Raw genomic sequence first — 21,563 nt, 5'->3', positions numbered from 1 at the left:
TCAGACAAAGATATTTTTCCTAGAGTATATTAAAACCTTGGTGAATAAATCATCCATTTTATTTTCCATGTACCATGTGAAACACACTTAAACCATTATTTCAGAAATCTTCAGTCATTTAACTTGTTAATAATAGTGACTTAAGCAAACAGCTGCTTTCTGAGTGAACTCGTGGTGACTGCACAGTCAGTCAGTCACTCCTGCTCTCCTCTTCTTCTTCAAGTGCTTGTTCATGTCTGTTCCATGCTAGGTGTGTGTGCGTTGCATGCACTGTTGATGGAGATTTTTCCCTTAGTATCTGTTGGGCCGGCTGTGGCATCCTCTGGAGCCATGTGTGTATGCACTGGTATAAGGGACCTCGCACCCTCTCAGTTCCTTCTGCCCACCCATGACGGTTGCTGGAACAACCCTTTCATGAACATGAGAGGCCATAAACTGAGTCAGACCAAAGGCTCATCTAACCCAATAGCCCGTTTTCTGACAGTGGCCAATGCCAAGAACTTCAGAGGGAATGAACAGAACAGGTAATTGTCAGGTGATCTATTCTGTCGCCCATTCTTAGCTTCTGGCAGACAGAGGCTAGGCACATCATCCCGGCCCATCCTGGCTAAAATCCATGGATGGACCTATCGTTCATGAATTTATCTAGATCTTTTTTGAACCCGGTTATCGTCTTGATTTAACAAGGCTCTTTCCAGTGGTTTTGGACTCTCTCTGTTCATAGTGTAAATAGTTTAGTGTATATAGGTTTTTTGCAAGTTGTGATAGTGTATATAGTTAGTGTATATAGTTCTTATCGTCGAAGGACTTTTTGTCTCAGGGGTCAGACATGCCCTGGTCCCCAGGCTTCAAGTCTTGTGCCTCTTGTGGCAAACCTATGCCTGTGAGTGAATTACACTCGAGTTGCTTAAAGTGCTTGGGGGAAACTCACATGAAGGACAAGTGCAAACTCTGAGACTTCAGATCCCGCACTAAGTAGTACAGGGGGATCAGACTCAAGGCTATCTTCATGGAAGCTGCCCTCAAACCTGTCTCAGAGCTGATCTGATTTGGTGCTAAGAACTTCTGCGTCAGTGTGAAGTGCTCTACTGGCAATGTTCTCCATCCCTAATGCTGCGGAAGAAGCACAAAAAGCAGTGCATTGAGAGAGGGTGCTCACCAATGCAAAAGAGAGACAAGTCGGGAGAGTGAGTGAGACCTGTATTGGGCTGCTCTTCTACCCTGGACCCATGTTAGCACCGTTGACTCCACCAAGGGAGTTGAGTCTGATGCAGGATCCCCTGCTGACACCAGAGAGCCACCTCAGTACCAGTGTACTGATGGTGCTGTCGATCCCATAGATTTATCAGTCAGCTAGGGACTTTCTATCTTCCAGTCCCTCTAGCCCCACTGGGGACTCTACCAGCTCCAGCATCCAGAAGCAGGAGGGAACAGGGTGCATCAGGTGCCTTACTGGCACAGGGTCCCCTGGCACCATCCAGCGCCAAGCTTTCTTGATCCCGGTGTCCCACTTCACAACACCACAGGTCCATGGAGTCCTAGCACCATGTGGAAGTGGGTACTGCTCCACCGTGGTCACCCACAGAGGAATCCTCTTTGGAGTCCAAAGAGTAGTCTTCTGTACCAATGAAACCCACCATTGATACCATTCTATGCCCCATTGTGCTTCACTGCTGGTCTTCTGGCGAGTGCCTGGCCAGCGGGGCATTGGCCGATACAGTGACCATACTGGAATCTCTGGTGTTTTTCCCCAGCACAGAGGCCTGAATTCCACCGCTTGTACTGGGTGGCCTCTTGCAGATGGGCGGCCACTCCTTCCTGCTGGGCACCGGATTCAGACTCCGGCACCGACCATGGTACCAAAGTCCAGGAGATGCCTCCAGTGGACATAGTTGAGGGAGAGGAAGTAGCCCCTGCCCTGGTGCAAGTCACCTTCTTGTTCTCCCCAGATAAGATTGTTGCGGGTCTGTCATTCCTTTAAAGGGAAGGGTAACAGCCCTCCTGTGTACCATACTATAAAATCCCTCCTGGCCAGAGACTCCAAAATCCTTTTCCCTGTAAAGGGTTAAGAAGCTCAGGTAACCTGGCTGACACCTGACCCAAAGGACCAATAAGGGGACAAGATACTTTCAAATCTTGGTGGGGGAAAGGCTTTTGTTTGTGCTCTTTTTGGGGGTTGTTCGCTCTTGGGACTGAGAGGGACCAGAGATCAATCCAGGCTCTCCAAATCTTTCTGAAAAAGTCTCTCATATTTCAAACTTGTAAGTAAACAGCCAGGCAAGGCGTGTTAGTTTTTATCTTTTTCTCAACTTGTAAATGTACCTTTTTGCTAGAGTGTTTATCTCTGTTTGCTGTAACTTTGAACCTAAGGCTAGAGGGATTCCTCTGGGCTCTTTAAGTTTGATTACCCTGTAAAGTTAGTTTCCATCCTGATTTTACAGAGATGATTTTTAGCTTTTCCTTTAATTAAAAGCCTTCTTTTTAAGAACCTGATTGATTTTTCCTTGTTTTTAGATCCAAGGGGGTTGGATCTTGATCCACCAGGAGTTGGTGGGAGAAAGGTGGGGGGATGGTTAATTTCTCCTTGTTTTAAGATCCAAGGGGTTTGGATTTGTATTCACCAGGGAATTGGTGAAGACTCTCTCAAGGCTACCCAGGGAAGGGAATTAGCACTTTGGGAGTGGTGGCAGTGGACCAGATCTAAGCTGGTAGTTAAGCTTAGAAGTTTCATGCAGGCCCCCACATCTGTACCCTAAAGTTCAGAGTGGGGAAGCAGCCTTGACAGGGTCCCAGCAGCCTACTTCCCCAGGACGATTTCAGGGCCCATCAGGACCTTCTAAAGTGGGTCACTTCAAACCTGGACTTGGAGCTCAAAGAGACATGACCCAGCCTTCCTGTTATCCTGGCTGCAGCAGCTCTATCCAAAGTAGCCCTGCCCATCAATGAGGTGGTGATGGGACCTGTCAAGGCCCTATGGCAGATTCCTTCTTCTCTGGCCCCCACGTCAAAGAGGGCAGAGAAAAAGTATTATGTGCCAGCAAACGGGATTGACTATTTGTACTCGCACTCTCCTCTGGACCCTCTGGGTGTCTGGCTAACAAAAGGGACAGGCAGAGAGAGTCGAGTGCTACCCCGAAACAGAAGGACTCTGAGAAACTGGACCTTTTCAGAAGAAAGTATTCTATAGGTAGCCTCCAGCTGCGTATCGCCAATCAGCAGGCTCTGCTAGGGACATATAATTTTAATCTATGGGACTGCCTGACAAAGTTCAGACTCCCTGATTCAAGAGGCAATGCAGGAATTTCTGGTCCTCCTAGAAGAGGGTAAGAATATGGCTAAGACCTCTCTCCAGGTGGCTTTGGATGCTGCCGACTTTGTGGCCTGGACAGTGGCCTCTATGGTCACCATGAGGTGCTGTTCCTGGCTCCAGTCCTCTGGCTTTCCCCAAGAGGTCCAACAATCAATCCAGGATCTCCCATTTGAAGGTTCCTCTTTTTTCTCGGAGCAGATGGGCATGAGACTTCACGGACTGAAGGACTCAAGGGCCACACTATGATCCCTAGACCTGTATGCGCCGTCTGCCTCTAGAAAACACTTCAGACCCCAGCAGCCTCCTTGGTTCTTGGGACCTCCAAGTCAGGAGCCCTACAAAAGAAAACACTGAGAAAACACTATAAATGGCATCAACTATTCCTGTCTACCTCAGCCCAAGCAGGTCTTCTGAAGGTGTGCCCAAGAGCACTATACCAGTCGCCATTTCAGATCTGCCCCCCCTTTCATTTTTGGATCGTCTGTTGCTATTCAGCCTGGCTTGGGCATCTATAACATCTGGCCAATGGGTCCTGAGCATAGTGACAGTTGTATATACCCTTCAGTTTTTATCCATTCCTTCTTCCCACCTCGCATCCCTCTTCAGGGAACCTTCTCATGAGGAGCTCCTTGCCCAGAAGGAGCAATCCCTCCTTCGTATGGGAGCTTTGGAGGAAGTTGCTCAGTGCTTGAGCGGGAAAGCGTTTTACTCCCGATATTTCCTAATCCCAAAGGTAAAAGGCGGGCTCTGGCCCATCCTGCACCTGTGCTGCCTCATCAGATGTCTCAAGAAACTGAGATTTAGCATGATCTCCCTGGCCTCCATCTTTCCCTCCCTGGGCCCAGGTGGCTGGTATGCTGCCCTTGACTTAGAGTGGTTCTCAACCTTTCCAGACTACTGTACCCCTTTTAGGAGTCTGATTTGTCTTGTGTAACCCCACATTTCACTTAACTTTAAAAACTACTTGCTTACAAAATCAGATCTAAAAATACAAAAGTCACAGCATACTATTACTGAAAATTTGCTTACTTCTTCATTTTTACCATATAATTCTAAAATAAATCAATTGGAATATAAATATTGTACTTACATTTTGGTGTACAGTATATAGAGCAGTATAAAGAAGTCATTTGTCGATATGAAATTTTCATTTGTACTGATTTTGCTAGTGCTTTTTACGTAGCCTGTTGTAAAATTAGGCAAATACCATCATAAGTTGATGCACCCCCCTGGAAGACCTCTGCGTACCCCCAGGGGTACAGTTACCCATGGTTGAGAAACACTGACTTAAAGGACGCATAATTTCACACCTCTATCTTTCATGGTCACAGAAGATTTCTCAGGTTTGTAGTGGGTCATTGCCACTACCAATTCACTGCTCTCCCCTTTGGTCTATCGGCAGCCCTGAGGGTTTATATGAAGTGTATGGTGGTTGTAGCAGCCTTCCTCGGGTGGTGGGGTGTTCAGGTTTACCCGTACCTCAACAACTGACTGATCAAAGGTCAGTTGCAGGCTCAAATGCAAGAGAGCGTCAGCACAGTCCGAACCACCTTCAGGGTGCTGAGCCTGCTGATAAACAAGCAGAAGTCAATGCTTGTTTTGGTTTAGAAAATAGAATTTATTGGGGCTGTGCTCTACTTGACCCAAGACCTGGGCCTTCCTGCCAGAGGCCTGATTCCAGGCCATGGCAAACCTGATTTCCAAGGTCATGGCCCACCCAGTCATGACAGCTTGAGTGTGCTTCAAGCTACTGGGTCACATGGCGGCTTGCACTTACATGATTCAATATGTAAGACTGCGCCTCAGGCCCCGTCACGTGTGGCTAGAGTCAGTTTAGTCCCCGAGCAGACATCACTTGGACTCAATACTTACCATTCCTCCCCCCATCTTCACTTCTCTGGCTGGTGGAACGAGCCAAAGTCAGTAATGATGGGGGTGTCCTTTGTGTCCCCATAGCCATCAGTGTCTTTAGTCTCGGATATGTCCGACTTAGGGTGGGGAGCCCACCTCAACAGCCTTTGGACTCAAGACCTCTGGTCTCAAGAAGAACTCTTCCTGCACCTAAATGTCAGGGAGCTCAGGGCGGTGTGCCTGGCTTGCCAAGTGTTCCTTCCCCAAATCTCAGGAAAGGTAGTTCAAGTCCTGACAGATAATACAGTGGCCATGTTTTATAACAACAAGCAAGGAGGGCACTGATCCTTTGCCTTGTATCAGGAGGTGGTTGCTCTATGGGACTTTTGTGCAAGACACTCCATTCATCTCGAGGCGTCTGGAACATGTTGGCAGATCACCTCAGCAGGTCCTTCTCTCAGCATGAATGGTCCCTTCACCCAGAGGTCGTCAGTGTTACCTTTCAGAGGTGGGGGCCTCCCAAGGGGGACCTGTTCATTACCAGGCAGAAAAGGAAATACCATCAGTTCTGTTTGCTGCGTGGGCACTGCATGGGCTCCCTCTCTGATGCCTTCCCGCTTTCGAGGGCAGATCACCTTCTGTATGCCTTTCCACCAATCCCCTTCGTTCAGAAGTTCTCCTAAAAATCAAATTGGAGAAGGCAAGGTTTATTCTGATAGCACTGGTATGGCCATGCTAGCATTGGTTTGGTATGTTTCTGGATGTCTCAGTGGCAGCTCCACTCTTGCTCCCGCTCTGCCCCGACTTGATTTCATAAGACGATGGCTGACTACTACACCCAAACCTTGCCTCCCTGCACCTAACTGCATGTCTGAATCCTGAAGAACAAGTCTGCTCTGAACAGATTCAACTGGTCACGCTAGGTAGTAGAAAGCCTTCCACCAGTGCTACCTACTTGGCCAAATGGAAACGTTTAACTTGTTGGGCCGCTGAACAAGATATCTCTCCTAGAATTTCTCTTTAGTCTATCCTGGACTATTTTCTTCACCTAAAGCAGCAAGGTCTGGCACTCTCATCTATTAAGGTTCATTGGGTAGCCATCTCATCCTCCAGTGAATGGCAGATCAATGTTCTGTCATGAGATGGTCTGGTTTCTCAAGGTTTTGGAAAGACTCTATCCTCAGGTTCACAAACTGACCCCCCCCCAACGTGACTTAAACCTGGTCTTGTCAAGGCTTATGGGGCCCCTCTTTGAGCCTTTAGCATCATGCTCCTTACTACTACTCTCCTAGAAGGTTGCCTTCCAGGTGGCAATCACCTCGGCCAGAAGGGTCTCTGAGATCAGGGCCGTTAAATAAGAGCCACCTTACATGGAGTTCTTCGAGGACAGGTTCCAACTGTGCTCCCATCCTGCCTTCTTGCCAAAGTTTGTGGAATTGTGATACCACAACCAGGTCATTTTTCTACCTGTCTTATTGCCAAAACCTCACAAAAGCTCTGAGGAATGATGGCTTCATATGTTGGATGTTAGGCGGGCCCTCATCTTTTATATTGAGAAGACTAATCCACAGATCCATTCAACTCTTGTAGCAGTAGTGGAAAGGATGAGAGGGCTACCTGTGTCAACCCAAAGACTTTCATCCTGGATAACTGCCTGTATTTGGGCTTGCTATGAGCAGGTGAACATCCTGCCTTCAGCCATCTTGATCACTCATTCCAGAAGAGCCCAGGCTTTGTCAGCAGTGTTCCTTGTGCAGGTACGAATCTACGACATCTGCAGAGCCGCAACCTGGTCGACAGTTCATACTTTCTTGTCCCACTGCGCCATCACCCAACAGGCCCAAGATGATGCCAGTTTTGGGAGAGCTGTGTTGCAGTCAGCACATCCATGAACTCCGAGCCTATCTCCAGGGGTACTGCTTGTGAGTCATGTAGCATGGAATGGACATGAGCAAGCCCTCGAAGAAGAAAAACAATTACTAACCTTTCCTAACTGTTCTTCGAAATGTGTTGCTCATGTCCATTCCATGACCCATCCTGCTACCCTTCTGTCAGAGTTACTGGCAAGAAGGAACTGAGAGGGCGCTACAGCCAGCTCAACAGATACCACTAAGTAAAAAATCTCCTGCAACAGTGCATGTGGTGTACACACACCTAGCATGGAATGAACATGAGCAACACATCTTGAAGAACAAGAGTTACAAAAGGTTAGTAACCGCTTTTTCTGCCACTAGTGGTGCTACTGCCCTGGTACTGCTCACTAATACTACCACAGTACTAATGTGCTTATCTGCTCAGGTTGTGAGTGGGATCTGAGAGCACTCTTGGACATCCGACAGGGTAGCTCCCCTGTTGGATGAAGTATATCTTTTCCTCCCAATTGCTGAAAATAGCAGGGACTATCTACCTCTCATTCACCTTACACTTACTCTTATGAGCCGTAGTGGTCGCATAGGGAATTCAGGGATCATCCTTACAAAAACAGGCCTTTGGATCTTCTAGGACAGTGGTTTTTTCCTCGTAACCCAGTTGAAGAAAATTGCTGATGCCTGTGACCCAACATAATTATATCTGTTGACTAGAGTTTTCATAAAATCATCATAATGCAATACATTCCAGTTTAACCCACTTTACATAACTGACACTAGTTTTAGTAAGCCTATGGTAAGGAGTGTGGGAGGTGGCCCAGGGTAGGGCAGAGGATGGAGTGCAGGAGCGAGGGCTCTGTCTGGGGTTGAGGGCTCTAGGGTGGAGCTGGGGATGAGAGGTTCAGGGTGCAGGAGGGGCCTCTGGGGAAAGGGTCCCTGTCTCCCTCTGCACAGAGTTCCGGGGGAAGGGTCCCTCTCTCCTGGCCAGCAGCAGCGAGCTCCGGAGCTGGGAGAGAGGCCCGCAACAGCCCTGCAAGCCAACTTGCTCCCCTCCCCAGTTCTTGCCCACCTCCTACCTCTCTCCTGTCCAGGTCCCTGCTGTGCGGCCCTTTAGAGCTGCTGTGCAGCAACAATTGTTATAATTTGAATCAGCAAGGTGACCCAGTGCCTGACATTCCGTGACCCAGTACTTTGAAAAACACTGTTCTAGGGAGCATTCACCCTGGTATCTATCCCGAGTCTTTCTCAGTTGAAATATTTTTAAAACTTTATTTTTGTGTTCCACGCCAGTCTTAGTTGACATTCAGTAACAAAAGTACTAGATAAACCTCATTAGAAAAATTAGATAACATCCAACCTTTAAAACTCAGTTATTTAGATTGCCAACTTACTTTTCCCCACCCTTGTACAGTTCAGTTTTGTTATATAAGCAGCAATTTGTTTAACAAACTCCCACAGCTAGAAGTGAATGCTTTTATACCCTTTCAAAACTGTGATTATGAGCTAATTAGTTTTTGCTCCTAATAGTTCCTGAATGTAGTAGCCACTGAAAATTAAGCTGGAATTGAAGAGCTGGAAAAGGAGTATAAGATGAAGCTAGCTGCAATTATTTGATTTTTTTTTTTTTAAGGGTCAATATTTTGTGAACCATCAAGGACAGGTTGACTGGATTCCCGGATTTCTGTTACGTTTTCTATTGTGGTTAGGTTCTTAAGATGTGATTTAATGTTTAACACAGTATTTAATTTGCATATCTATCTTTGTTTATAGGTCTGCTCACGCATTGCAGCCTTCCTCAGGGGATGAAATTTCCACCAGTGTAACTGTCCAGCTTTACAATGGAGAAACGCAGCAACTTGTCATTAAATTAGAAAATATTGGAACAGAACCTCTGGAGAAACTAGAGGTCACAGCAAAAACAGTCAACTCAAAAGGTATGTATGCTGATGTATGATTAGAAAAATCCCTCACTTCAAGAGAAGCATGTATGAAGTGGTTGTGACAGACTGTCTTAGTGGAGTGATGTTTCAGAATTCAAGTAGCCCTCTCCCCTAATAAAGATTCAGGGGATTCATTTAGTTGGACATCAGTGTCCACTTTGGGAATCAGATCCAGTAAACTTAAATATGTTCTTTATTTTCAAAAAGCATGTGGAAGTAGATTTGAAGTTAATGTCACTTTGACAGCTTTTATTTTAAATCAGTGAATCTTAACTTTAAAGTAGACAGAAGCAGAAACCTCATCTCTAAAATAATCATTTCTTATTATAATATATAATAGGAGCCAGTGATTGACTAGCAATAGATACTACATTGACTATGAAGAAATCAGATAAATGAGATGGTATTTTGTAGAGAAACAGAATATGCATAAGCAAGGTGGTTTATTAAAAAATCTTGTTTTAACCCTAAAATTTCCTTACTTGAAAGAATTACGAGAAGGGAAAAAATGCCCAGCTGCCATCCAGTCATAGTTTCTGCAAAAGGAAAAAATGTGGAAAAGAATAGTTGATAGTTTATTTTGTTCATTCCCATATTCTATCTTGTGAATTAAAAGGACAGTTGAAAATGAAGAAAGAATAGGATGCAGGCATAAATTTTCCTGTCTCCATGTATTTTTTTCTAAGATTCTGTGCTCTAACCCATCTGTGAGGGCATCATTATGAAGATTATATTAACAGAATAAATATAGAATCAGATGAAAGTAAGTTAGTGTTTTCTTACTATGGAAATAACATACACAACTATAGTTTTTGTTCTCTAATTGCATAGTGAGAAAATAAAATTTGATACCTGATGATTTTTCTTTACTGAGTATCCAAGATTGCCATTCCGCCATTGGGATTGTCTCTTCTCTGCAGCTTCAGAAAACAGGACCTGCCGATCATCTGTGAGGGGCTCTCTGCCTATACTGAGAGTCTCCAGGGAAATTGCATAGATTGCATTACAAAGCTGAAAAATATCTTGAGTCATTACTATCATTGGTACCATAAAAATATGCACAGGCCCCAATCTGAGATTGAGATGCCACATTGTTATGCAATTTGTACACACATAATAAAAAGATTAACTCTACCCAAAGAACTTACAATCTTGGTAGTGCAAGAATTGTGATAGGCACATAATAGTAGCTCTAATACTATCCCTGTGTCTTATCAATTTGTGTAACATAACAGATTAATGTCTTTGAATTAGTAATTTGGGTTTCCATACACAGGGTGGTTTGGAAACGTGAGCTTAGAGACTAAGGCAAGAAAAATCATCAGATGTCAATTTTATTTTCTTACATTTCCAGGCTTGCCATTCCTACAGTAGAATATTTATAGCATACTAAGCATAAGCCTTTAAACCATAAGAACGAGCTTTTGATACTCATTATTTCCACAGTGTGTAATATTCCAAGAACTTAATGGGGTGCCACAGTGTACAGTATTCCCTGTCAGAGGAGGCATCTGTTTGGGTTTGGACATCTAAATAATGGTGACAGACTTAGCCTTGTCTACACTACAGAGTTAAGTCGACTTAAGTTATGTTGACAAGTCACTTTAATAACATTGGTTGTGCATGTCCGCACAGTGCTCCTTGTGTCAGCGGAGCACGTTCATAGTTGTTGCTCTTGCATTGACAGAGATCCGTTGCATTGTGGGTAGCTATCCCACTGTGCAACTCGCCACCCTCTGTCACCAGGAGCTCTGGGAATGGATTGCGGTGCATCATGGGGACATGTGTGCCATCCCATGGTGCAATTTTTTCCATCCCATCATTCCATTGGCTTCCTACTTTTTGTGACATTTTTCAACTGTTCTTGTAAAGTGTGTGCCTGCCATGTCTGCCTGACGGCATGGATCCTGAGTTGCTGACCAGTCTGGTGATGTGCATTATGAACACAATGTGACTGGTCCTGCAGTATATCATAAGTTGTGAAACAGAGTGAATTGATGATTCCTGCCCTGCTGTCTGCTATGGAAACAAATAATTCAGGATTGCTGCTGGATCTCATGGAGCAGCTTGCCACGATGGACCGTCGGTACTGGGTTAGGGAAACAAGAACTGAGTGGTGGGATTGCATTGTGATGCATGTAAGGGATGACGAGTAGTGGCTGCAAAATGTTCGTATGCGCAAATCCACCTTCATGGAACTGTGTGTGGAGCTTGTCCCAGCACTGCACCTCAAGGACACCAGAATCAGAGCAGCACTCACAGTGGAAAAGCGACTGGCTATCACTGTTGGAAGCTGGCAACTCCAGACTGCTACAGTCAGTCGCAAATCAATTTGGGGTTGGAAGGTCCTCCATGGTGATTGCAGTGATGTAAGTGTTTAGGGACATTAATTGCCTCCTGCTATGAAGGACTGATACCTCTAGGTAAGGTACAGGAAATAATTGAGGCAGTGGGATTCCCTAACTGTGGTGAGGTGATAGATGGAACGCATATCCCAATTTTAGCCCCTGATCATCTTGTAATGGAGTACATCAACCAAAAGGCCTACTTCTCCATGGTCTTGCAGGCGCTGGAGGATTACTGGGGCTGTTTTGCTGACATCAATGCAGGGTGTTCAGGGAAGGTGCATGATGTAGGCATCTTTCGGAAGACTGGAATGTATAGAAAGCTGCATGCTGGGACTTTCTTTCCAGACCAGAAGATTCCCATAGTGATCCTGGGAGACCCCACCTACCCCTTGCTCCTGTGGCTCATGAAGCCTTACACCGGGACCTAGACAACAGCAAGGTGCGCTTCAACAGCAGACTCAGCAAGTGTCAAATGACGTTTGAATGTGCCTTTGGTTGATTAAAAGGTCGCTGGCACTGTCTTTTTGGCTGGTTAGACCTCAGTGAGGAAAATATTCCGATGGTCATAGCAGCCTGCTGTACTCTACATAATATTTCTAAAGTGAAGGGGAAAAGTTTTCCCAGGGCGGACCACTGAGGCTGATCGGCTGGCTGCTGATTTTGGGCAGCCCAGATACAAGGGCAATTAGAGGGGCACAGTGGGAGGCTATTAGAATCAGGGAGGCTTTGAAGGAGCATTTTGACAATGATTCCCAGTAATGTGTCTTTGTGATGCATTTGGCCAGGCAATGATTTTTTTGCCACCTTGAATTACCCTTGTAGTGCTTGTTTCCTGAGCTTTAATTGTAGTGAGCAAATATACCTACGTATAGCCAATGTGTTTCAAAGGCCTGGTCTACACTACAGTATTAGGTTGACATAAGATGCCTTGCGTTGAGCTAGCTGTGGAAGTATTGTCAGTTAAATTTGGCTCCCAGTGACATAAGTGCCTCTCTATGCCAATTTAGTAAGAAGACCTCCTCAAGTGGCATAGTCATGGTCAATGGAATTAGGTAGGTGCAGTGTCAGTGTAGACACTGCATTGCTTATGTCAGCTGTTACTGGCTTTCAGGAGCCGTCCTACAATGCCTCACACTGACAATACAATTGATACAAGCGCTTGCGGTGAGGACACGCACCACCAGCATAAGGAGCCAAGCTTGCGCAAGCACAAGCGATTTAATAACTGCGATGGCTGTATGCCAGCATAAGTTAGGTTGATATAATTTTGTAGTGCAGACATTGCCTCAGGATAGTTAAGTATTGGAATACATTACCTAGGGTGGTTGTCGAATCTTCATCAATGGATGTTTTTCAGAACAGATTAAAGACCCATCAGAGATGGTCTAGGTATAAATGATTCTGTCTGAATGTGGGCACTTGGACTAGGTGATCTCTTGAGATCCCTTCCAGCCCTGCATTTCTCTGATTTCTGTCTTGTTGTAACAGGCAATTTTAAAATTGCAGTAACATCCTCCAGTGAAATCCATAGCTTAGGGTGCATCACAGCAGCACACCCTTGTTTTCTGGTTAGGTCCTCCCTGATGTTCAGCACTGAGATAAGCTTCTTTTTTAAATCTTTTAGAGGAAAATCCATACATAATACCAAATGTCACTTAAAAGCTTGAGAATGGCTATGCTGCTGGCATGCTTAGACCAATGCCTATCATGCTGACCAATATTATTGCCCGTGTAGTCCCATCTGTCTGTCTCCCCTTGTTTTCATTTTATACTTAGATTGTAAGGTCTTTAGGGTAGGGACTTCCTTTTTATTTTGTTTTTGTACAGTGCCTAGCACCTTGGAGCTTCTACCTCTTCGCTTGGCCTGTGCCAGGAGAAGTAGAAGGTATTCAAAAGTGAGCTGAGTCTTAGCGCTGGGTCTAAGGCAGGTCCACCCTGGGTTACTGATTATATGGCGAGAGCCCTGTAATCCTGCACTGGGCCCAGTTAAATACCTGATACGTGAAAACAAAAACGAGGAGTCCGGTGGCACCTTACAGACTAACAAATTTATTTGGGCATAAGCTTTTGTGGGTAAAGTGGGTTTTTTACCTACCAAAGCTTATGCCCAAATAAATTTGTTAGTCTGTAGGGTGCCACCGGACTCCTAGTTGTTTTTGTGGATACAGACTAACACGGCTACCCCTCTGTTTTTTGATATTTGACAGTTGGAGGAGGGTATATATTGTGCCCTGCTACTTAAGTCCATCCCGTGTGGTGTTTATTCACCTGCGTATCCTGTCAGCACTTCTGTGGGCACATCTACACTTAAAATGTGGCATAAACGCTGCTGTAGTGTTTTAATGATGACTCTTTTAACTCAGTGGGCGAGATCTCTCCTATCATCTTAGCTACTGCCTCACAGGGAAGTGGATTAACTATGTTTGGTGGGAGAAGCGCTCAGTGGCAGCTCCACTAGTGCTCCCACCCCATCTGGACTTGATTTCACAAGACCACAATCAGTTGCTTCACCAGAACTGAACCTCCCTGCACTTGACAGCATAGTTGCTGCGTGACTGAACTCTGAAGAGCAGGCCTGCTCAGAACAGGCTCGGCAAGTCTTGTTAGGTAGGAGAGAGCCTACCACCAGGAAAGCCTTCACTAGTTAGGCCTCCGAGTGGAATCTTTCTCCATCCTGGTCTTCTCTGTAGTCTATATTGGATGATCTGCTCCACCTCTTTTAAGGTTCACTTGGCAGCCATCTTGGCCATCCAGTGGAGGGCAAATCAGTATTTTCCCATGAGACGATGGTCATATTTTTCAAGAGTCTGGAAAGAGTCTATACTCAGGTTCATGACCCAATTCCCCCATGGGACTTAAACCTTGTCCTGTCAATGCTCACAAGGCCCCCTGTTGAGCCGTTAGCATCTTGTTCCACTCTGCTTCTGTTTTGGAAGTTCGCCTTGCTAGTGGCGATCACCTCGGCCAGAAGGGTCTCCAAGGATCAAAACCCTGACATCAGAACCCTCTTATACGGTATTCTTCAAGGACAAGATCCAGCTGCGCCCCCATCTGGCCTTCCTACCAAAGGTGGTGTCGCAATTCCACAACAACCAGGACATTTTTCTTCTGGTCTTTTCCGAAACTCACAAGACTGCCAAGGAGCGTCTGCTCCATACGTTACATGTTAGGCGAGCCCTAGACTTCTCTATTGAGAGGACTAAGCCCTTCCGCAAGTCTATGCAACTCTTCGTAGCAATAGTGGAAAGAATGAGAGGGCTGCCAGTATCATCCCAAAGAATCTTGTCCTGAATAACCGCCCGTGTCCTGCCTTGTTACGAATAGACAAAGGTTCTGCCTCCAGCCATTGTAACCACATATTCCATAAGAGCTCATAGCTCGTCAGCAGCATTCCTTGCACAAGTACCAATCCAGGAAATCTGCAGAGCTGCAACGTGGTCATTGATTCATACCTTACTGTCCCACTATGCTATCACCCAATAGGCCCATGGAAGAGTGGTATTGCAGTTAGCACGTCCATAAACTCAGAGCCCACCTCCAAAGGTACTGCTTGTGAGTCACCTAGCATGGAATGGACATGAGCAACCCCACTGTGTTGTTGCCTCCCCTACAGTATGATTTTGGGAAACTGCATCTGCTAAGAGCTGGACCAACAGTTAAGAGGAGTTTATTGGAGATTTCCCCCAGCAAACACCAGTCCTTTTGTGTCTTAATGTCTTTTTTTAAGAAAGAAAAAATCTATTGTAAGAAGACCAACCAGAACGCTCACTAGATGAGAGATTAAAAGCCACATCTGCTTAAGATATTTTTAGAAGCAATGAGATTTGGAGCATTATAGTAAATCTTGTATCCAGATTTATTATGGATTAATGGGGTAGATTTCAAACAGGTAGATCAGCACATTTTACAGAATATTCCCCACCCCCTTCGGAAGAAAAAAGGCTTGATCTCCTCTTTCTCTTATTTACTACTTCCTTTTGATTTTTAGAAAGGAAAAATTAACTTAAGGTAATTGAGTACCCTTCAGTCCAGAGACTATTGAAACAGATCAGGTTTTGTATTTATGCAGGCTATGTGCTTTCTGAAGTTCCCATACCAGAAGGACTTAAACTTTCTATTGGATGGCTTGGTAAGCAGTGTTTTGAGCATCAACCTGTTCAGTGTGCCAACTGTGGAGAACTGCAGTTAGATCCTTTGTCATACCTTTCCAAAACATTTAGTCAATGTGAGTCCAGATCAGACTGGATCCTTCAGTCCCTTTTCAATTAACAGCACTGATTAGCCCTCCCCCTTAATGTTGTCACTGCTAGCTAGTCTCTCTCAGTGGTGATTTGTGGACACAATGTCATAAAGGAGAAAAAGGTTACTTACCAAAATAAGTCCTGATTACTAAATATTTTGACTCTGTAGATAAGTACCAGTCCTTGCTTCCACTTTGGAGACTTAAGGGGGGATGCACCCGGAGATAGTGTAATGGAGGGACAGCTAGGGATTGGAGACTTTTTATGCTCTTGGTTCTAGAATACTGGGACAGACAGACATGTACATGCTCCCTGAATGTCAGCTTTGAAATGGGTTGTAGCACAGTTTACCAGTGTATAGGTCTTGCACAGCTCTTCAGAGACAATGTATTTGGAGCACAGATGTTAAATTAATTTTTTGCATTTTTTAGTGCAACATTGTACAAATAAATTAAGTCAAACAATATCAGAAAAATCTAGCTAGGAAGTTATTATTCGGGACGCAATGGTTGTGGCAAGAGTTTTACTATATACGCTCTTTAGTCTTTTTAAGGGTATTTCTACACAGCATTATTCTACACAGTGAAGCTGCACAGCTGAATTGACAAACTTGGAGGTAGCTGGGCTCCCATTAATTTTGTAAAAATAGCTGTCTAGGCAGTGCTATGAAGTTGAATCTCAGGCTTGAGCTTGGGCTTTGAAGCCCATTCCCCTTCCTAGATTTTCAGATGGAAATCATTTTTAACCAAAGATCTTGAATGAAGCTATTGATTCTCTAACCTTGTAAGGTATGTAGCATTTCTCAGACTGATTCTTAATGCTAGTTTTTAATTTTTGCATTAATTTTAAATGTAACTTGTAAATTTAAATTCTTGTTCATAGATGAGCATAATTCTGATTCTTGACAACTTTTAGAATAAACTTAAGATAAGGAAGGGAAATGCAAAATAAACTGTAATTACTGAATCCTGGAAGGGTTGCACCTTCCAATTTTTCCTTGTAAACCTGGATTTGCAGAGTTAAATATTGTCCATTTGAAATCATGAGGCTTTTAAACTTAAACATAAGCTTAGAAACGGTCTGTGGAGTTGTTGTAGTTGGTTCCGCATTTTTTGTGGTTTGCTTTTGTGTTGGATGGCTGTCCTCAGGTGGCTGAACCCATGAATCATCACAGATCTAGTAATCACCCCAAACACACAAAGAAATCTGTGATCTACAGCCAGGCACTCTGATACCACAGAATATGTGCCGAGGAGAAAGTCCAGGATATACACCTTTAAAACACTTAAAATAGCCTTCACCAAACAATGACACTCCACCAGGGAAATAGGTCACATCTTGTAACAGGCCACCTAAATATCCTGAGAGAACCTGCTTCAATACTGAAATAAAACCCTTCAATAAACACACTGCTAGTGGTCACCTACCACCCCCATACTAGAATCAATATGGATCTGACCTCTTAGTCCTCATCCTCAAAGGAAACCTGCATAACACCTTCAAAAAACAAGCCTGGGAGCCTAATTTAATAACTTTTCTAGATACTAATACTCACGGACTGAATAGAGATACTAGACTTATGGGTTATTACAAAAATCTATAACTCAACACCCCACCTAGTCTTTTTTCTCCTTTCTCCCTATGACTGGAGAGGTGTTAACGGGACACTTCACCTTGAATAGTTCCTTGACATATGTATTAACTACTTACGCTTAACAATCTGTTCCACGCTATATTTATCTGTGACACTCTTGAGTATATTTCCCAGACCTGAAGAAGAGCTATGTGTAAGCTTGAAAGCTTGTCTCTCTCGCCAACAGAAGTTGGTCCAATATTATCTCACCCACCTTGCTTGTCTAATATGAAAAGCAGTCCTACACTATAGCCATTATCAAGTAAATACATTTAGGGGAGAAAAATTAAAACAGGCATTCTTATTATATTCTCATCCCTAGATGTAATACATTGCACATTGGAATTAGATTTCTTCAAACAAACCATCTGCTTCTAAAACACACACAAGATAATTCCTGTCAATTATATTCTACAGTAGCTATGAGATGTCAGCCTTAATAAATTGACAGTGAAATACAAGAAGATGCAAATTAATTTTCAGCTGAGAACAAGTATAAAACAGAATATTGTCAGTGTAGCTGTTCCACTCTTTCAGAACAGAGATTGGAACCCTTTGGCTGTTGTAACTGCACACTTGTTCCCTCAGGTTCATGAGGAGCCATTGCATTGACCCCCCTTCTGTTTCTTGTGACCACTGTCAAAAGAGTACTTGGAACCCTCTATCTTTTTCTTCTTGTAGATAAGTGCTTAATATTAGTGGTGGTTTCATTTTACTATTGTAGTTGACGTTTCATGGTGATGTTAGTCCTGTCCCATTATGTGGTCTAGCCACACACACAAGCAAAATCTGAGATAAGACTCTGAATAAATGAGTAAGGACAGTATGTGGATTTGTACTGAGTCTAGTCATAGCTACAATTGCTAGGTAAGTAGCCTTTCCTCTTTGAGAGGTGGTCCCTATATATATTGCAAACTCTGGTGCACCTGCATGCAATGTGCTGGAGCCAGATGATTTTTTTGTAGCTGACCTGCGTGTGCGACCTGCGTGTGTGAGGTGTTTTGCCTTGTGTCTCAGATGAGGTTATATTAGGTTGTGTGGATCAATGCCTCTTCAGTTCCCTCTTAAGGCTGCATGGTCAGAGTCGGAATCTCTGTTCCTTCATGATCATAGGTTTTTCATGATCATAGTTCGACTGCAAGAGTATTTTCATCCATTTGTATATAGTTCTTCTTTGTTGTTTTTCTTCAGTTAGCTGTAAATAGTTGTTAGTATAGTGTACTTAATCTTGATTGGACAAGAGACAGTGCTTCCTCACCCTCGTGGAAGAGGGCTGCCTAGTGGCCGATGGGTACATACTCCCATTGCCTCACCGTGTGTGGTCATGTGCCGCAACTCTTGGCTACAATCCAACGACTTCCCATGGGAGGTCAAGACCACTATACAGGACCTCCCCTTCGACAAGGAGATGCGCTTCTCCGCCAAGGCAGATGAGTCCCTTCACGACTTGAGGGAGACACTCTGGTTCCTTGGGATCTACACCCCATCACAAACAGCAGCGACATCCCTTCCATCCCTAGCAGTATGCACGCTATTCACCCTACTATCACTGGCAACAAGAATTCCTGCAGAAGCGGCACCACCCCCAGTGCCCCCAGGCTGCGTCCCCTGCCACGAACATCTCCTGCATCCTGACCCACCAACATCCCAAGGCTCACTTTTGACTCACAAGTCAAGTGCTCTGAACCCTCCCTGTCACCACCTCTGCCCCCCTCCCCCCAAGTCATCTTTCAGGGTTGTCTTGTCCTCTTTGCCCACAATTGTGGCAAGATTGCCATGGATGGTTGGGTGCACCACAGATACTCTATTGAATTCCTTGTCTCCCACACAAAGAGCCCCCCTCAGACGCTTGCCGGGGGTCCTTCCCATCACTGCCTCTTACAAGAAGTGGTCACCCTTGTAGTGATGGGCATCATGGAGCAGGTACCCAGGTCCTCCTTGGGCAGAAGATTTTACTCCCCATACTTTCTCATCCTGAAAAAGCGCGGAGGGTGCCACCTTATAGTCGTCTCTCCCTCCTCAACACTTTTTTCAGAAAATCCAAATTCCATATGGTGATACTGGCATCTATTATTCCCTCCCTTCACTAGGGAGTCTGGTTCGCAGCTTTGACATGAAAGATGTATACTTTCACATCAACATTCACCCGGGCTACTGAAAATTGCTCTGCTTCTGTGTGGGCCATTCATTCATATGAGTCTGAAACTTTGGCTGTTGTCCCTAAAGAACAATAGAAAACCAGGATTGTGATATCATCACAAATGAACTCATAAGAGGAGGCGATAACTTTGATCAAATTTAATCAAAATTACTAGGAGGGAATTTTCCCTTGTAATACCTCACTCCTTTTCCCCTTCCAAACCATGGTACTGTGCTGCTGTGGGAAGTGGTAAGACAGGAGGGTGGACATATCTACAAAAGAGAGGAATGAATTGTAGCTTATCAGACAGAAATGAATGGGGAGGAATTATTTTATTTTTCAGTTTATTGATCACAGTTGTATCTTGGTGAATGTCCAAATTTTTAAGAACAACACAAAATTAATTACTTTGAAAGGGAGATCCTTAATCCTATAATTAATCTATTAAAGCTCCTGCCCTCCTCCACATAGAAAAACTTGAGAGAAGCTGCGCTTTACCCAGTACTCTGAAGGTCACCAGACTGTCCTTTTTCTGTCTGGTGTGCTATAAAGCAAAGACCCATAATTTTCTGTGGTCCCTCTACTGTGCAAAGCAGTATTAAATGTATGATGAACTGACCCCTTGTGAGGAATCATTTACAGCAGTGGTCTCCAACTTTTATTTTACGCCCAAATCACTTTTTGAATCTAAGGGCAACCCAGGATCTACCCCGCCCCTTCCCCAAGGCCCCGCTCACTCTATTTCCGCCTCTCTCCGTCACTCGCTCTCCCCCACCCTCACTCACTTTCACCGGGTACGGGTTTGGGAGGGAGTAGGGGCTCTGGGCTGAGCCTGGGGCAGGGTGTTGGGGTGCAGGAGAGGGTGAGGGGTGCAAGCTCTAGGAGGAAGTTTGGGTGCAGGAGGGGGCTCTGGGCTCGGGCAGAGTATTGGGGTGCAGGAGGGGTATGGGGTGCTAGCTCTAGGAGGGGGCTTAGGGCTAAAGGTTGAAGTGCAGGAGGGGGTTTGAGATGTTGGCTCTGGGAGGCGGCTCAGGGTGGGCTTTGGGTGCAAGAGGGGGTTGGGATGTAGCCTCCCACCAGGCAGCACTTATCTCCAACGGCTTCCGGTTGACAGCGGGCACAACGAGGCTAAGGCAGGCTTCCTGCCTACCCTGCCCCCACACCACTCCTGGAAGGGACCAACGTGCACCTGCGGCCCCTGGGGGACAACACGTGTCTCCGCGCGCTGCCCCTCTCTGCAGGTATCGCCCCCACAGCTCTCCTGGCCAATGGGAGCTGCAGGGGATGATGCTTGCAGGCAGGAGAAGTGCGCGGAGGGAAACCCCTGCCCGACCGCGAGGCCTCGCTGGCAGCTTCCGGGAGTGGTGTGGGACCGGGGTAGGCAGGGAGCCTGTCTTAGCGGCAGCCACGCTACACTGCCAGAGATCATGATCGACTGGGAAATCCTCTAGGATCGACCAGTCAAGCGGAATTGACCAGTTGGTGACCACTGATTTTCAGTGTACAGTAGCTATAGTATGTGCTATTATGAATAAGCAACTTTTTCCTTAAGATGCTCCCAGTCAAACTATCACTGTTTGTTTTATGTAGTTGTATGCTTTTTTGTGGTACTCATTGCTGTAGTTTCTGTGCATCTTGTAAACATTAATGAATATATGGATGGGGAACTGAGGCACTGAAAGATTAACGGTATGTCTACATGAAGACTTAGTGCACAGCAGGCTAGTATACTATACATCACACCCTGGCTTGCCATGCACTAAGTTTCCATGTATCAGAGGGGTAGCCGTGTTGGTCTGGATCTGTAAAAAGTGACAGAGTCCTATGGCACCTTATAGACTAACAGACTTATTGGAGCATAAGCTGTCGTGGCCGAATACCCACTTTGTCAGACGAAAGCTTATACTCCAATACGTAAGTTTCCATGTGGACCCTGCTACCAAACAATAGTGCAGTTTAACATATTGCTTTCTATTTGAAATGGCAGTGTCAAAAATTCACCATAAACTTTGTGCACTGTAGCCAGGTCCACATGGAGGTTTACTGCGTGGCTGGCTAGTGTCTATATATTTTCTACTGCTATACATTCACATCCGGGCTTGCTGCACACTGTTTCAGTATAGATAAGCCCTAAATAGTTTGGCCAAGGTCACATGAGGAGGCAGTGGCAGAATTAGGAGTTGAGCAGAGATCAGCGTTGCAGTTCAGTTTCTGAATATTACATCAGAAGAG

At 45.0% G+C, this 21,563-nt stretch overlaps 1 protein-coding gene across 1 annotated transcript in view; it reads left to right on the top strand.

The window, feature by feature from the left end:
* TRAPPC9 (trafficking protein particle complex 9) overlaps window positions 1-21,563 on the top strand; it is a gene marked incomplete in the record, with an annotated part of 827,606 nt that overhangs the window by 132,881 nt on the left and 673,162 nt on the right. Inside the window, 1 exon segment of the mRNA XM_034763666.1 lies at window positions 8,800-8,963. Coding sequence (XP_034619557.1) covers window positions 8,800-8,963 — 164 coding nt within the window.

This window comes from Trachemys scripta, chromosome 2 (genome assembly GCF_013100865.1).
Source record: "Trachemys scripta elegans isolate TJP31775 chromosome 2, CAS_Tse_1.0, whole genome shotgun sequence".
Classification (NCBI taxonomy): Eukaryota; Metazoa; Chordata; order Testudines; family Emydidae; genus Trachemys; species Trachemys scripta.
The sequence above is the reverse complement of the archived record's forward strand: the minus strand, read 5'-3'. Positions and strand labels throughout refer to the sequence as shown.